Here is a 16372-nt window from a genome sequence, read left to right as displayed (position 1 = left end):
GTAGTCATTCGCAGATTGTGTGTGAGGTAGAGAGTAAACTGACCAGAGTACGTCCTATTCTTCTTCACACCCTGCCACCGTCATGGCATCACCCAAACCATACTCAACACTGACAAGCACCTATCCAGGGTACAACAGAGATAAGGTGTTGGGAGGAAGGGGGGTGTTATGTGCCCATATGATTTTTTCTTTTTTTTTTTCGAAGCAGGATCTCACTCTGTCACCCAAGCTAAAGTGCCGTGGCATCATCATAGCTCACTGCAACCTCAAACTCCAGGGCTCAAGCAATCCTCCTGCCTTAGCTTCCTGAGTAGCTAGGACTACAGGTGCACACCATCACGTGTGGCTAAGATTTTCTTTCTTTTTCTCCATGTCATGTAAAGAATACTCTCACCCTTTTTTCAGGAAACCCCTCTCTCAAATTAATAGAGCACCCAGGTCCTACAGGAGATGAAAAAATAAATCTAGTGCTTTGTCGAAGAGTTGTCAGAAAAGAGTGCAACTTAGGGGAAAGGATCCCTCATCACAAAGTTATACTGAGCAGCTGGCATCTGTCAGAGGTGAAGCAGCTGTGTATTATTGAAGGGAAAAAGGAGATCTAGAAGAGATAGGGGCTCTTCAAGGCCCAGTGCTGCCACTTATTAGCTGTGTGACTCTGGGCAAGTCATTTACTTAAGCTGAGTCTGTTTCCACATCTGTAAAATGCGATTATCAGCCACCTTGGAGCACTTGTGAAGTGAGATAACAATGTGAAAATACCTTAAACTAAAAGTCCTATATAAACAATTTGAAAGCATTTTCATCTGAAAATCAAATCTGTGTTAAAAAAACATTGTTTTATTATGAAAGAAGGCAATACTAAAAAAAAGCTGAATAATTATTAGCATCTAAATGTATTCTAGAACTCTACCACTTCATGTATCAGACATAAGAGCCTTGGTTGCTAATACCTGATGGGCCAGCTCATGAGCGATGATTTTAGTAACCAGTTTTCTATCAGCCACTGAGGAAGTATTATTGTCATACAGAAGTGTCTCTTCTCGGAAGGTGAGCAAACCCCAATTTTCCATTGCTCCTGCTTCAAAGTCAGGAATAGCCACCAAATCTGGACATAAGAAGAAAGAAGTGATCAAACTTTCCCTCACCTAAGGCACCCTAGTGTTAAATCAAAATATTTTACCCAGTGCTTTATCACTGTGAAGGTAGTTCTTTTTATACTGCTAACAAATGGAATCTTCCTTATTCTATCTCTGAGTGCTCCTCACCTACCTGCCAGTTGAGGAAACCCTGATCAAACCCCTTTAGAGTCACTGTTCCACTGTCCCTCAGTGAAGAAAGAGATACCTAATTCCTTCACAATGAATCAGCTTCCTACAGCAAGGAAGACAGAGTACATGGTCAATACTCTTCTGTCTAGCAACAGCTCCATGTTGAACAGTACTGAAATCCTCCTGCTTTCCTGAGCTTCCACCACTCAGTTTTCCTTACTTGAATCAGGAATTTCTTGTAAGTTAGAATTAGTCAAACTCCAGATTAAGCCCTAAGCAAATTTCCACTTATATAGCACCTCTGTAACAAATAGTATTCCAAGTCTTTGGAAAAGGGCACAGAACATGGTTTGTACCCAAAAAGGGCAAATTATCACTATTATAGAATGCACACAGTGATAAGAGACAGCACTGCTACAAAAATGTCTTAATTTTTTTTCTCTTTATACACAGGATAAAAATGTTTTGTCTTTTCAACTTTATCTAAATTTCTTCAAGCAGAAGGGCCACATCTGTTAAAAATAAAATGTAGTAAAGCAATTTAAAATGTTTAATCTTAAAGACAAAAATGTAAGATAATCTTACATAATTTCATCTTTCAATGAAATATATTAATAAATAAAAGTGTAATTTTCATTGTCTAATCTCAAAAGGTATAGATATCAGCAACAAAGGTCAATTTTATTATACCTTTCTAGAAACATTTTCATTACTTAAATGCAAAGAAAATACATGACAAATATGATTTGACTATTTTTCCTCCTAGCATTCATAGTAGGCCAAAGAAACACTATACTTACACTGGAGAGCTCTTTGAATATTTTTTCTAAAGAGAAATACTCCATGAAGGTAGCAAAACCTTCATTTAGCCACAGGTCATCCCACCACTGCATTGTTACCAGATTACCAAACCACTGTGGGGGAAAAAAGAACTATTAACCAACATGATATTTACATCCTTGGGAATTTTCTAATAATTAACTAAATTGTCAGCTTAATTGCCCATAGCTAGAGTACATAACTAGATGGGATCTTAAAAGTACACTGTTCTTATAGTTAAATTATATTAAAATTAATTTAAAATAATAAAATTTGTATAAATTTACTTTAAAAGTAAAATTAAAAATTTAACATTTTACCTTAATTGAATGGGAAAACAAGAAAGATGATTAACATATTTATTTATTAGCATATTTATCAATTTAATAAACATGCTATATAGCATGCTATATAGGGAAATAAAAACATCTTTTAGCCACTGCATAAAAGTGAGATTTCCTAGATAATGAAATTCTTCTACCTTCTAATATTAAGTTAGTAAGATTATTTTCCATTGTATCTACAACCACTCATGACAACTAAAAAATAAGTTTCTATGTGAGAGATTTTCCTATAATCAGAGAACCTGTACTTCATGTTTATCTTCAGTTGCCCAAGATGAAGACAGTACTTGCGTGATTCAAACTAGAATTCAAATAACATTAAGAAAGGTGGCATATATTAACACATAAACAGATGAAATTAGAAAGATCTTTAAATGTTTTCTTCTATGAGGTGTAAATGGAAGAAAAAAATAATCGGAGGCTCTCCTAAAAATTGCATCTCAAAAATCCTTGAAATAAAAAGTTGTCATAGGGTATGCAATTTAGTCAGTGCAGCCTAAGGCTTATCTCAAATCAGCATCAAAAGGACGGGGTTAGTAGATACTAAAACAAAATGCTTTTGAGAATTACAATAGCATATTTTTCTAAAATATTGTCTTAAAACCTGTTTCAGAGGAAGGCGATTTGTAAGTCCTAAAGCAATAACAGAAATATTCCCGAAGTGGTGATGGGTGGCCCCAGAAGTAACAGACCTAGAGGAGAGCCCCCAAAAGATAACTTATCTATACGACCCATTCATAAAAGTAAATAAATATGTGTTTCATATGCCAACTTGTCAAAGTCTTCACAAGGGCCGTAGTCATTCGCAGATTGTGTGTGAGGTAGAGAGTAAACTGACCAGAGTACGTCCTATTCTTCTTCACACCCTGCCACCGTCATGGCATCACCCAAACCATACTCAACACTGACAAGCACCTATCCAGGGTACAACAGAGATAAGGTGTTGGGAGGAAGGGGGGTGTTATGTGCCCATATGATTTTTTCTTTTTTTTTTTCGAAGCAGGATCTCACTCTGTCACCCAAGCTAAAGTGCCGTGGCATCATCATAGCTCACTGCAACCTCAAACTCCAGGGCTCAAGCAATCCTCCTGCCTTAGCTTCCTGAGTAGCTAGGACTACAGGTGCACACCATCACGTGTGGCTAAGATTTTCTTTCTTTTTCTCCATGTCATGTAAAGAATACTCTCACCCTTTTTTCAGGAAACCCCTCTCTCAAATTAATAGAGCACCCAGGTCCTACAGGAGATGAAAAAATAAATCTAGTGCTTTGTCGAAGAGTTGTCAGAAAAGAGTGCAACTTAGGGGAAAGGATCCCTCATCACAAAGTTATACTGAGCAGCTGGCATCTGTCAGAGGTGAAGCAGCTGTGTATTATTGAAGGGAAAAAGGAGATCTAGAAGAGATAGGGGCTCTTCAAGGCCCAGTGCTGCCACTTATTAGCTGTGTGACTCTGGGCAAGTCATTTACTTAAGCTGAGTCTGTTTCCACATCTGTAAAATGCGATTATCAGCCACCTTGGAGCACTTGTGAAGTGAGATAACAATGTGAAAATACCTTAAACTAAAAGTCCTATATAAACAATTTGAAAGCATTTTCATCTGAAAATCAAATCTGTGTTAAAAAAACATTGTTTTATTATGAAAGAAGGCAATACTAAAAAAAAGCTGAATAATTATTAGCATCTAAATGTATTCTAGAACTCTACCACTTCATGTATCAGACATAAGAGCCTTGGTTGCTAATACCTGATGGGCCAGCTCATGAGCGATGATTTTAGTAACCAGTTTTCTATCAGCCACTGAGGAAGTATTATTGTCATACAGAAGTGTCTCTTCTCGGAAGGTGAGCAAACCCCAATTTTCCATTGCTCCTGCTTCAAAGTCAGGAATAGCCACCAAATCTGGACATAAGAAGAAAGAAGTGATCAAACTTTCCCTCACCTAAGGCACCCTAGTGTTAAATCAAAATATTTTACCCAGTGCTTTATCACTGTGAAGGTAGTTCTTTTTATACTGCTAACAAATGGAATCTTCCTTATTCTATCTCTGAGTGCTCCTCACCTACCTGCCAGTTGAGGAAACCCTGATCAAACCCCTTTAGAGTCACTGTTCCACTGTCCCTCAGTGAAGAAAGAGATACCTAATTCCTTCACAATGAATCAGCTTCCTACAGCAAGGAAGACAGAGTACATGGTCAATACTCTTCTGTCTAGCAACAGCTCCATGTTGAACAGTACTGAAATCCTCCTGCTTTCCTGAGCTTCCACCACTCAGTTTTCCTTACTTGAATCAGGAATTTCTTGTAAGTTAGAATTAGTCAAACTCCAGATTAAGCCTTAAGCAAATTTCCACTTATATAGCACCTCTGTAACAGCCCAATAAACTCTTAACCTCCAAGTTCAGATATATTTTAGATTTCATGAATTACAACCTAAAACAAACCATTACAACCTAAAACAACCTAAAACAATTAAAAACAATTTTTAAAGCATTAATAATGTTTCTTGGTTTTCTTTTAAAATAACTTGGCTAAAATCTCTTTCTAAAAAAAATTAACAAAATAAATCTAGGTTATAATCATAACAAAAAATCAGAGGGATTGTTTGATTCTTACCCAATTTCTTAAGTGGATACTGAATTTCAAAGTAGTTTTGATAAAACTCAAGAAGCTTCACAGTTGTTTCCAAAGCATGGTGAACTTGACTAATCTTTTCTGGTATAGCATATATAGAAACCTAAAGGGAAACATGCATGAGATAACGCCGGGAAAATTAAAATGCCATGATATTCGGGTGAGCACTGTCAAGACTAGCATATATGATAACTACACAGAGTAGTACAAGATCTTTCACGATAAAACTCTTGCTTATAGTTCTTTCAGCCCCCATAGCATTTATTAAGTCCCTTCCATGCATAAAAACATGTTCAAGAAACTTATTCCTTTTTTTTTCTTAAGCTAATCACACCCAAAATAAATTATTGATATTTTAGGTCATATTACAGCAATTTATAAGTATTTGCCCCTGTAATTTTATGATATTCTTCTCTTTCTCCCCCATTACCTGCCGTTGCCCTTCTTTTCTAATGAGCTATGAATACTGAGAGTTATTTGAAGGACAAAATTAAATTTCATCTCCTTAGCACCTATCACGAGCCTGGCATCTAGCAGGCACTCAATACAGGGGAGTCACATCTTGGCGTGGAGTTAGTTTTAAAGTTACCAGAGATTACACATTTGTGGAAATTACCCTGGAAAAACCAACTAGAGATCAACTATTCTCTTTCAGCAGCTAGGACACCACCAGTTTTCTTTCAGTGCTTGGCACAGCTTACTTTTTTTTTCAGTTGTTAGCTTGTTTTATGGACGATGTGATATAAAAAGTTATCATACAGTGAAACACTCACACTATGAGTGGCACACAGTAACTAAAACCAACTAAGAAAAAAACAGATTCACGTCTTCCATTGCCCATTCATTCAAGGGCACATGGTAAGAGGAGAAGCAAATGAAACCACTCCCATTACTTAAACTGCTATTTACTCTTTTTTTTTTTTTTTGCTAAATGCATAAGTTAAACACATATGATGTGACTAACTATAAACATCTCATTCAGTAAGTACCAAAAGGCAAAATTTAAACAACTGTGTTCAAAGCAATGGGTTTTAAAAGGCAATATTTATTGTTTTCCAATTGATTGAAAAAAGCCCTCTATACTCACCTTTCCAGTGGGATGTGAACAGCATATAGCAGAAAATAAAAACCTCAAAATGAATATCTCAGCAGGTAGGAAATGGAAACTTGTTGAGCAATTCATCATTTGGAAAAAGCACATTGGCGAACTCTAACTCCAAATTAATTTTAGTTTCTCATTAAAGGATTAAAAAATGGTCAACAAATTCTAAAAGTCAAATAGATTTCAACCATAATTGCCTTTATGTGAGGCTTCAATCTATAGAACATATATATTAATCAGAGAAAAATGGAGGTAACATGGCATAAAAGTTAAATGTAAAGAAAAAATTAAATTTATAGACTCTATAGTTACAGTGCTGTAGTTCAAATATCTGCTATTTGTATGACCTTGAGGAGGTTAGTTAACTTCAGTTTCTTTATCTGTAAAATGGTGATTACCTTATCTGTAAAATGGTGATTAGAACACTCACAGGGTTGCTGTCAGGATTAAATGAGCTAATACATGTATTAGTGCATGACATAAGTGTTCAATAAATGCTAGTTATTATCATTATTATGAATAGACTCTCATCAGAACTGGGGCAAAATATGTGTCACCAAAACGTTTGTGGCAACAGTTACTGTAAGAATTAAGTATCTACAATTGGAGTTAACCAATTAAGTTACTTTAGTTGCTTTCTAAAGTAACTATGGGAAAAAAATAAAGTAACTATGGCAGAAATTTATTCTCCCATATCATGTGGTCAAGGGTACTTCATCAGGCCAGTCCTCTACCATGTGCAGCCCTTGGTTCAGGGCTGTGACCACTGCTTATTGGATTGTCACCATCTGCCAAGGAAACTGCAAGCTGATCCTGCTGATGTGTGCATTTCCTGTATCTTTCCCCCTCTACTGAAGTCAGTTTTAGCCTTAAATAAAAAAGCCTGACAGTCTTTTTAAAATCCCTATCATTATAAATGTACCAAGATCACTTGGAATTTAAGGCAAGTCTTTATCATCTCTGCTTATTCTTTCCAGACACACATATTTTATGGTATAGTCAACTCAATCATCCAGAATATGCTATCCCAACAGAAACACCACCTACACCCCAGATTCCACCTCAGACATTCTTCTGCCACACATACCATCTGGCCACTCCCATCACTGTATGTGCGAGCACCTTTCCTTAGAGAACAAGTCAGGGGAGAAAAAAGAAGTTCACATGAAACTGAAATCTGACCAAAGCATCCCCTTATTCCCATCTCTGGAACACAATGAGTAGGAAAAAAGGTAGTTTGGTATTTTCTCTTCCTTTCCATTTCTTTTTCTTTTCCTTAAAAACCATGTGTTACGATTCTTACTAGCAACAAATCATCTGGTCATTATAATTATCATCAAGCTTGTTCTAAGAGCAACAGAATCAGTAAAAAATAAACAGAGCAATGTAGCTAAACAAAGAAAGTCCTGAATAGCATTCGGGGCTTGGTAAGAGTACTCTAAACATTGTTAAATAAAAGTCAACAGGCACTCAGGGCTTACCATTTACAAATTGAAACTTTTCTTGCCACATCTCTTGCAAAGACCTTATAGAAGATTTCTAAAAACACAACTATAAAGACCTGGTCAACTCTCGGGGAAAAGAGTTCTTTAAGACTGAGGAATAACAGATTTGTTAGGTTTAACTTATCTGTTCTTTAAATTTAATAAAAACAAAAACTAGTTAACAAAAGGAAAAAAAAAAGCAGAACCAAACCTCAACCCCCTAAAAAGCACAATAATATGATCTGCAAGATTTATAAAGGCAGAAAATATTGTAAGCCTCAATACTAAATTTCCTGAAAAACACCAGCCTTCCTAAACAGCTAACAGGACACACAAAAAAGCTAAAAACAAAACAAAACAAAAAACCAAAAAACAAACAAAAAAATCCACAGTATTTTGATACTGTTTCTTTCCAGAATAACTGATTAGATGAGACTTTAGGAGAATGACAGAAATTGTGTACAATGTCCCAGGCTGGCAGAAAGATACTTGAGGTAGAAATATTTTTAGTGGAAATTTGAAACAAAGTCATGTTTTTGACGAAAATAAAATTATAACTTCACACGGATAATACTGCTGAAGGTTCTATTTGAACGCTGAGTGTCAGATGTGTGTTGTCCACATCTGACTAGCCATGATGAGATCCTAATTCTACAAATTAAACTTGACTATAGTAAAAACAAAAGCAGCCGTGGCAAAAAACAAAACAAAACAAAATCTCAAGACAAACAGACAAAGCAGTGTATTTCACAACTGGCCTACAATTTTCTAGGTAATTTTGGCATTCCTAAAGGTAGGGAGAGGTTTAAAGAATGAAGAATGAACAGAAATGATGAAAATAAATATTTCTTTTTTTTTTAGGTCTTTGATAACAAAGTAGTCTTTATCACTGAACAGGATATATATAAGAATCTATACTCAGCTTTGACATTTTTGGTTGCTTGGTAAGATTGACTTTAGTAAGGCCCTATGCCTTATTTCTAAACTTGTTAAATCAACCTATGGTCAAACAGTACAAAACAGAAGCCATCCTAGAGGTTACAACACTTTGGCATAACAAAAATCCTTTGTTAGACTCCAAGTTTTGGATTTCTGGTCACCATACCTCTAGAAATTATGTTACCTGGTGTATGAGGCAATATATTGTGGTGGACAGAACAATTTTGACTATTACCTGCTGGTTATATAATCTTAGGTCAATTACTTAACCTGAGACACTATTTTCCTAATAAGCAACATGGGGCTAATGCCTCCTCCTCATGTGGTTTATAAAATGAAAAAATGTTTATAAATGAGTGACTTGGACCACTGCCAGCATGGCGTATAACTCCATGCATGTTACATCCTTCCCCATTTCCTAAGAAAAAGGGAGGAAATTAATAAAACTATTCGTATATTAATTTTTCCGAAACATTTACTACTGGGTAACACTAAATATAATAAATATTATTTATATTTACTGATATGCAAGCGATTTCACAAGAGATTTTTCATATGGAAATATGGAAAAAAGGGAGCGTGCACTCTCTATGTATGTGCATATATGCATGTGTATATATACACAGACACACATACATGCCGGGTACTAAATATTTTATAAGAATTTATAAAATTTAGTCTTTAATAGAGCTAATGTAGGCGATATAGTATTGGAGTTGTGGAAGGTGAGGTTTAGAGAAGATTAGTCTACCAGAGCTAGGAAACTGTGTAGGAGGGATTTCAACACAGGTAGATTCTAGAATACATATTTAACCATGTTGCTTCCTAATACAAATAAATAAAAAGCAAAAAAAAAAAAAACAAAAAAAAATACTCACCTGAAACTCTCCTCTCGATCTTTCTACACACATACATGCACGCGCACACACACACATGCATATATGAGAATGAAATACATATGTGAGCAATGAATAATTCAACCTGGCTAGATGAAAGAATTCACACTGAAGCAATCAGAAATATAGCTGAATTTATAAGGAAAGTTTTGAATATTAGAATGATGAGTTTGAATGCAATCCTACAGGTACATAGAAGCCAACACAGCAGATGAAAGAAACAAAGAGAAGGGGATGGAGAGAGGGAGCAAGAGAGAAAGAGTGAAGAAAAAGGGATGAAGGAAAGCAAAAAAAGAAAAAGACAAGACTGCATGCATTTTGGGATACAATAAAAAGTGCTGGGGGTTTTATACCAATGACTGTGATGAGAACCACAACAAAGATGTAACTCAAGTGCTATGAAAGATCAGAGAGGGAATGATTAATTCTAGCTGGGGGGAAGAAAAGCTTCATGGAGCGGGTGGTTGGTATTCAGCTGAGTCTTGAATCAGAAGCAAACCTGACTCTTCTAGATTGGGCTTTTTGGGCTTTATCGAGGCTGCAAACTCTAAATCAAGGGCTAAATCTGTGGTGCAACAATTGAAGTGTAATTAATTGAATTATTTCAGATTTAGGCCAGACTTCATACCCTTTTAAAAGGCTTTTAAAAATTTTTGGTTTAGATTTGACATAAAGCCTTTCAGTCCAAAGGTGAGTGAACCATATTTAGCCTTACTAAATATCGTAGTCTACACTTATCATTAAACATTTAGTTCGCTTCTTGAGCAGTGTGCCATCCGTTAGTGTAGAGGACAAAGGCATTGAGTGTTACTGGTGATAATCAGCCAGAGAACCCTAATCTCTGCCCCTGCTTCTGAGAGGTATGGGGTAGACATGATCATCTTTTCTAATGAGAGAAATATACCTTTGCTACCTTCTGAAGTAGCAAAATGATAAGGTTTTGCTCATCATTTTGTGATTACCATAAAAAGCTCTTTTTTTTTTTTTTTTGAGACAGAGTCTCACTCTGTTGCCCTGGCTAGAGTGAGTGCCGTGGAGTTAGCCTAGCTCACAGCAACCTCAAACTCCTGGGCTCAAGCGATCCTACTGCCTCAGCCTCCTGAGTAGCTGGGACTACAGGGCATGCGCCACCATGCCCAGCTAATTTTTTTTTTATATATATTTTTAGTTATCCAGATAATTTCTTTCTATTTTTTTAGTAGAGACGGGGTCTCGCTCTTGCTCAGGCTGATCTCGAACTCCTGAGCTCAAACGATCCGCCCACCTCAGCATCCCAGAGTGCTAGGATTACAGGCGTGAGCCACCGCGCCCGGCCTCATAAAAAGCTTTTTAGTCTAGAAAGGAACACATCCCAAAACTAGCAGGATGCGTTCAAAACATAGATAATTTTCTGTGGTGGAGATCAAAAATATAGAAACAAAATTAATGAATTCGATCATATTACTACTGTGAAAAATAATCACTTTTAGCTTAAAGAGTCTTTTCTCCTTCTATATTGTCAGTACATGAAAATGTTAGCCATATTAGGTCTCTACTAGGAAATGAAAGTATAAAATCCAATCAAATAATCATTTACAGACAGCCACTAATGACACAGAAAAACAGAGTTGCCTCATTAGAACAAATGATCAATTTCAGCAAAACATAGATAAATCCGACCCTTAAGTTAAATAATCTTACTCTTACTCTAAAATAAAGAAACTCAATCAGAACTTGATTTTTTTTTTAAAAAGAAGGATTCATCTAATTTTTACAACTTAGAGCTATCCAACATGGTGGACACTAGCTACATGAACACTATTGAACAGTTGAAACTTAAGACTGAGGAAGTGAATTTTACATTATCTTTAATTTTAATTTAAATCGAAATAGTCACATAAAACTAGTGGCCACCATATTGTATCTAGCACAGTTCTAAAAGCTTTAGTATACATATATTGTCTTACTAGAATTCTCTTATAAAAGTCAAATTAAAAGAAACTTGAAAATTGACTTTTGGGTATTAAATAACAATAAATAACAGCTAAGGAAAAAAGTAGCATTTCTGGTATAAAATGTCAGAGTGTGATCTAATAGCTTGTTTTCTTCATACAGCAACTACCAGGAATCATTATAGTGACAGTTCTTCTTAATGGCTTGTGAAACAAGCTTTTAGGCAATTACCACATTAACATACCAGGGTTCCATTTACGTCCTGACTCAGGTTCTTCATCTCCCCCACAATGAAGGCAACTAGGTAAGTGCTCATCTTCACACTCTCAGAAAACTCATCCTGAATGAGTCCATCTTCCATAAGGACTGATGACTTCTATAAGCGAAGGGCAAAAGATTACAGTTCTGTAACTGTAGGAATCAATGACAATGACAAAGTAAAAATTCAAATAGAAAATAAGCAGTGAAGGTACTAGCATATTTTAAACTCTCAGCATGAGTTTCTGGGGACAACATGGCCCTCAGTCTCAGCCTGTTCTACCATCCTTCATCATGGGGACACACTGAGTATGCTGAAAATCCTAACGAGTTTTTAGTCCAAAAGATAACTTTAAATAAATGTAAGTTAGATATGGTAACAGTGGTTCTGTCTCTCCCCTTTAAAACACAGCCAAAACCAAAATCCTTCCTTATGACCTGGGAGTGTTCCACTCTATTGCTACAAATACATCCACAGAAGGAGGAGCTACAGCTGGGATATCCCTCCAACTGATCTGAAATGGCTTCGCAGACTGCCATGCTGAGGACCCAAAAAAGGCTTAGTGGGATCAAAGGTGGTAAGTCACTAGAGAAGTCTGCAGCAAACACAAGATGAGGGAATGCAGCAACCTTGCAGGATTTTCCAACCATGAATTAAGACACGTTTTGGGATACTAGTTAAATAGGCATCCACCTCTCTTAGAGAAAGATCAAAGTGAAGAGTATGGTTGGGAGTGAAGCTTTGGAATGATGACCTGTTTAAGAACAGATCATGTTCTCCGCTGCCTACAGGGGTGAGCTCCACAGCCTGCTGGGTATGGCTGCTCCTCTTCCCTAGCCACATGGGCTTCAGGAGGCTCTCATCAGGATGCACACAGCCACTCAGATGTGTGAGACAAAAGAAGGACCCCCTAGGTTCTGTTTAACATAAAAAACGATTCTGCTTGGTTTCACCTTCACTGCCTCCCATGCAGAGCTAACACCCAGAAAAGAGGCTCCTGTTCTAGTTGTCAATTTCCACATTACTTACAATAATATTGATTGTTCATTTACCAAGAACAATTATGAGTCAACACAATCAAATAACACTGTTTAAAATAGCAAATTTATCTTTCTCAGAAAATATTACTATAATCTTGGACTAGTTCACAGTATTAATATTTGCACAACTTTAGTACACAGCACATGGTTCACATTTCCTACCCACACATTTGAAGTCCAACAGGTCTTTCTTTTTCCTCCTGCGCTTCTCAGGTGACTTCTCAATTGCTCCCAACATATATTTTAATTTTTATTTAAGTATTTTAAGAAAGAATATTAATGTATATGATTTTAATCATTTCCAACAGTAGCCTGGCAAAGAGGAAATCAAGTGTTCTTAAAGAGACTCACTCAAAGATTTTACATTTAGGGAACAGAACAGTACCTTAGGCATATTTGATAAAGCAGTATATTGCTCATCCCTTACGATCCTGATGATAAATGTGGCTTTAAATGCTGGTTCATCAAAACAAGGAAAAGCAGATCTTGCTGCCAGAGGTTCAAATTGAGTTGCTGCGAAGTACCTAAAATAAATGCAAATTCAATCCAAAAGTTATTGAGCACCTATTAGAGAAGGCACTCTGCAAAGTTCTAGAGATACTAAGATAAATATGGTATAATCCCAGTCATTAAAGGATCCACAATCAACTGGAAAAGGCAGAGATTTACACAATGGACTGAAACTTATGTCAGGCTGCAAATCATGTCCCAACAATGAAAACAACACAGTGGGAACAAAGGGTAGGAAACAAATTCTGACTAGAAGTTGAAGATACTGTAAGGAAACTGGTATAAAATCTGAAGAGGGTCTTCAAAGATAAGTATTTGCAAAAGTAGAGAAGGGAAGAGAGTATACTCTGGAAAGAGTAGGTAGCACAGCGAAAGAGAGCAGTGCATGTCCAGGGACTGGGGGTGGTTGTCCAATGTGGTTTGAGATGAAGCCAGAAGGTAGACTGCAGCTGACCACTAAAGTCTTAAAAAGCTTTCTGATAGAAGATCAGTAAAAAGGGTGGTCATCGGTCACCATTAGTCATCTGTACAGACTCTGGCTTCAGAACACTATGCCTCGAATTCACAACTTGTGCTTTCACGAAGACTGAAAAAACTAGGTGTCCTGTAGTGTTCTCATTTCCTTTACTCTCTTAAGAGATGAATCAAAAATTTTCCTCCCCTTCCTAAAGCACAGCAGAAACAGTTGAGAAACACATAGAAAAGTCCTCAATCACAGGTTGAGGGAGAAACCATAAAAAGAAACAGGGAGAAATGCAGATTTTCAATTTAGTAGAGAAATAAAGAATATCTGCATTTGGGAGATCATCCAAACATGGCCATAGAGTAATGAGGGCAAGTATGGCCCTGGTGTGCATATTTCAGGTGTCAGTCAATACGGCATATAAACTACCACTTTGGACATGGTAGCTTCTCTTGCTTAGGACTTAGTTTCCACTGTTAGAAGATAAATAGAAAAGAAAGAGTATGAGATTTGGAGTATAAGAACTAAACTCTACAATTTACCAGCCATATGACTTTAGGCAAATCAGTGACCTACATCTTGATTTCCTTATTTACTAAATTAGGATTCAGATAGGATCTCCTGATTAACACCAAGCGTTTTTGTTAGAATCAAACAACATTATTCACAATAAAAACTACTTGTATACCACAAAGCCCTTTATGGATGTTTATTACAAATGTGAGATAGCCATAACTCTTCTTCCACACTTAAAATTACTGTACTTTTTTTCTGATAAGCATGTGCCCAAATAACTATTTCTATTGGGTAAACTGCAAGAAAGGTAGCAATCAACATACATGAAACAATTAAAACATATTATGTTTCTAACATTCCATTTCTTCACCTTACCCCCAACATTCTTACCCAGGTAACAGAAGATTTTGGAAGAAGGCCACATGGGCCCAGGGGATAAAGTCTGATGATATCCCCACTATAGATATAAGAGAGCCTACTTGGACCATCACTTTTGGATAAAAATTAGATTGTAACATTCCAAGACAAAGAAAACCCTATTGTTAAAAGAGATCCAATAATAGCTATCTCACATAAAAGTCCCTTGAGAAGGCTGCTGCTTGATGATTCTTATAATGTCTTATCTATGCTGAATAACTTGAAGCTTACTCTTTCATTGGTGAGTATGAGCACTTCCTCAAGTAGTGCTCAAGACAATTACAAATTAGCTAGGGGGTCAGGAAAGAGAATTCTGAGCACTGGGGATAACAATGTGCAAAGGGAAAGAGGTGTGCACCAGGGAGGCAGTACACCATGGTGGTTAAGAATGTGGCCTCTATAGTTAAAATGACCTTGGATTTGAGTTCTCCTCTGCTAGCCACAAGATGCTAGACGAGTTCCTTTATGTGCTTCTGTTTCCTTAGCTGTAAAATGAATTAATATTAATATCTACCTTAGTGGGATTGACAGGATATGTTTGGAACAGTTTCTAGCACTTCGGTTCCCAGTAAATATTGTCTATTATTATCATCTGATTTTAGGAATATGCACACAAAGTTTAACATGGCAGGTGAAGGCTGGGAGAAAAAGACAAGGGCCAGATCATGAAAGGTCTGTTAGAAATGAGGATCAGCTGAAATACAGTGGCCATCCTAAATTTGTTTACTAGTTCTTTCAGTATCAGTTTGTTATTAACAACGTCTAGAATTAACTCAAGGTCACTATTTCCACCTTAGATTACACAGTTAAAGCTCCTTTATCCCAAGCAGTGTCAACGCAAGATGTTTGACATTTACATATACTCTGATTTTCTTGCAACAAGGATTATATATCCCTTAATTACTTCATCTACCACTTTAAATATTTATTCTAATTATACCTCAGAGGGGGAGAAAAGCATAAAAACTTCTCTAATAGAACTAAGCAAAATTAAAAGCGAAAGACAAAAAAAATTGCTTTGAATTATAGTTTTCAGACATCCTGAAAGGATAAATAATCTTCTAAACTTTTACCTTGCACCAACACATACAATTATGTGGGGCATTCATTTTACTGAAACAGGTAGGTTAATGAACTTATATTTTGTTTGTGATAGCAGAGTTTCACACACTAATTCATTTCAACAGATTTTAAAATATTATTTTGTTAATATTCTATTTCTTAATTTTAAGAAAACATATTCCATTTTTCTGGCATTTTCCACAACTCAATCCAGCCCGTGGCAAGAGTCAACAAGTGGCCATACCAAAAATCATCTACACTGCTACACATCTCCCATCATACAGTAATAGTTCCAAGGATTCCAGGGGCAATAATCTGGTTGAAGAGATGGCTAGGGGACTTGTCTTAAAGGTCTGTTTGCATACTAAGAACATTGTTTTTATGTATATCCTGTATTTCCTAGGGATGATGGAGATTAGGGGAGGAGAACTAAAAGGAAGAATCCCCAAGTGGCCATTGTGATTATAAATTTGTGCTCAATGCCAGATTTCATGTGAGAATTGAAATGATGATCAGCATGCCATTTATTTTAAAAGTATTATGTAAAGGAAAAAAATAAAAATCATTGATCTGAAAAAAAACTACAGATCTTGCTTTGCTTCTGTCCCCATTTAAGAAGGATCAAAAAGTTCCCTTAAGATAGATTTAAAATATTCATTTCTAACTGTTTCTTTTAATACATTAACATAT

General features: G+C 36.3%; 1 protein-coding gene across 2 annotated transcripts in view; it reads right to left on the bottom strand.

Moving 5' to 3' along the window:
- The window catches only part of LNPEP (leucyl/cystinyl aminopeptidase), a 90738-nt gene that overhangs the window by 29932 nt on the left and 44434 nt on the right, over nucleotides 1-16372 (bottom strand). For both annotated transcript variants that reach the window (XM_012638839.1, XM_012638840.1), the window contains exons 3-7: nucleotides 13100-13238; nucleotides 11660-11791; nucleotides 5045-5165; nucleotides 4177-4331; nucleotides 2069-2182 (exon numbers count right to left, since the gene is read on the bottom strand). In XM_012638839.1, the coding sequence (XP_012494293.1) occupies nucleotides 2069-2182; nucleotides 4177-4331; nucleotides 5045-5165; nucleotides 11660-11791; nucleotides 13100-13238 (661 nt within the window). The remainder of the gene's footprint in view (nucleotides 1-2068; nucleotides 2183-4176; nucleotides 4332-5044; nucleotides 5166-11659; nucleotides 11792-13099; nucleotides 13239-16372) is intronic.

This window comes from Propithecus coquereli, unplaced genomic scaffold, assembly GCF_000956105.1.
Source record: "Propithecus coquereli isolate 6110/MARCELLA unplaced genomic scaffold, Pcoq_1.0 Scaffold135, whole genome shotgun sequence".
Classification (NCBI taxonomy): domain Eukaryota; kingdom Metazoa; phylum Chordata; class Mammalia; order Primates; family Indriidae; genus Propithecus; species Propithecus coquereli.
This window is presented reverse-complemented; position numbering and strand designations above follow the sequence as displayed.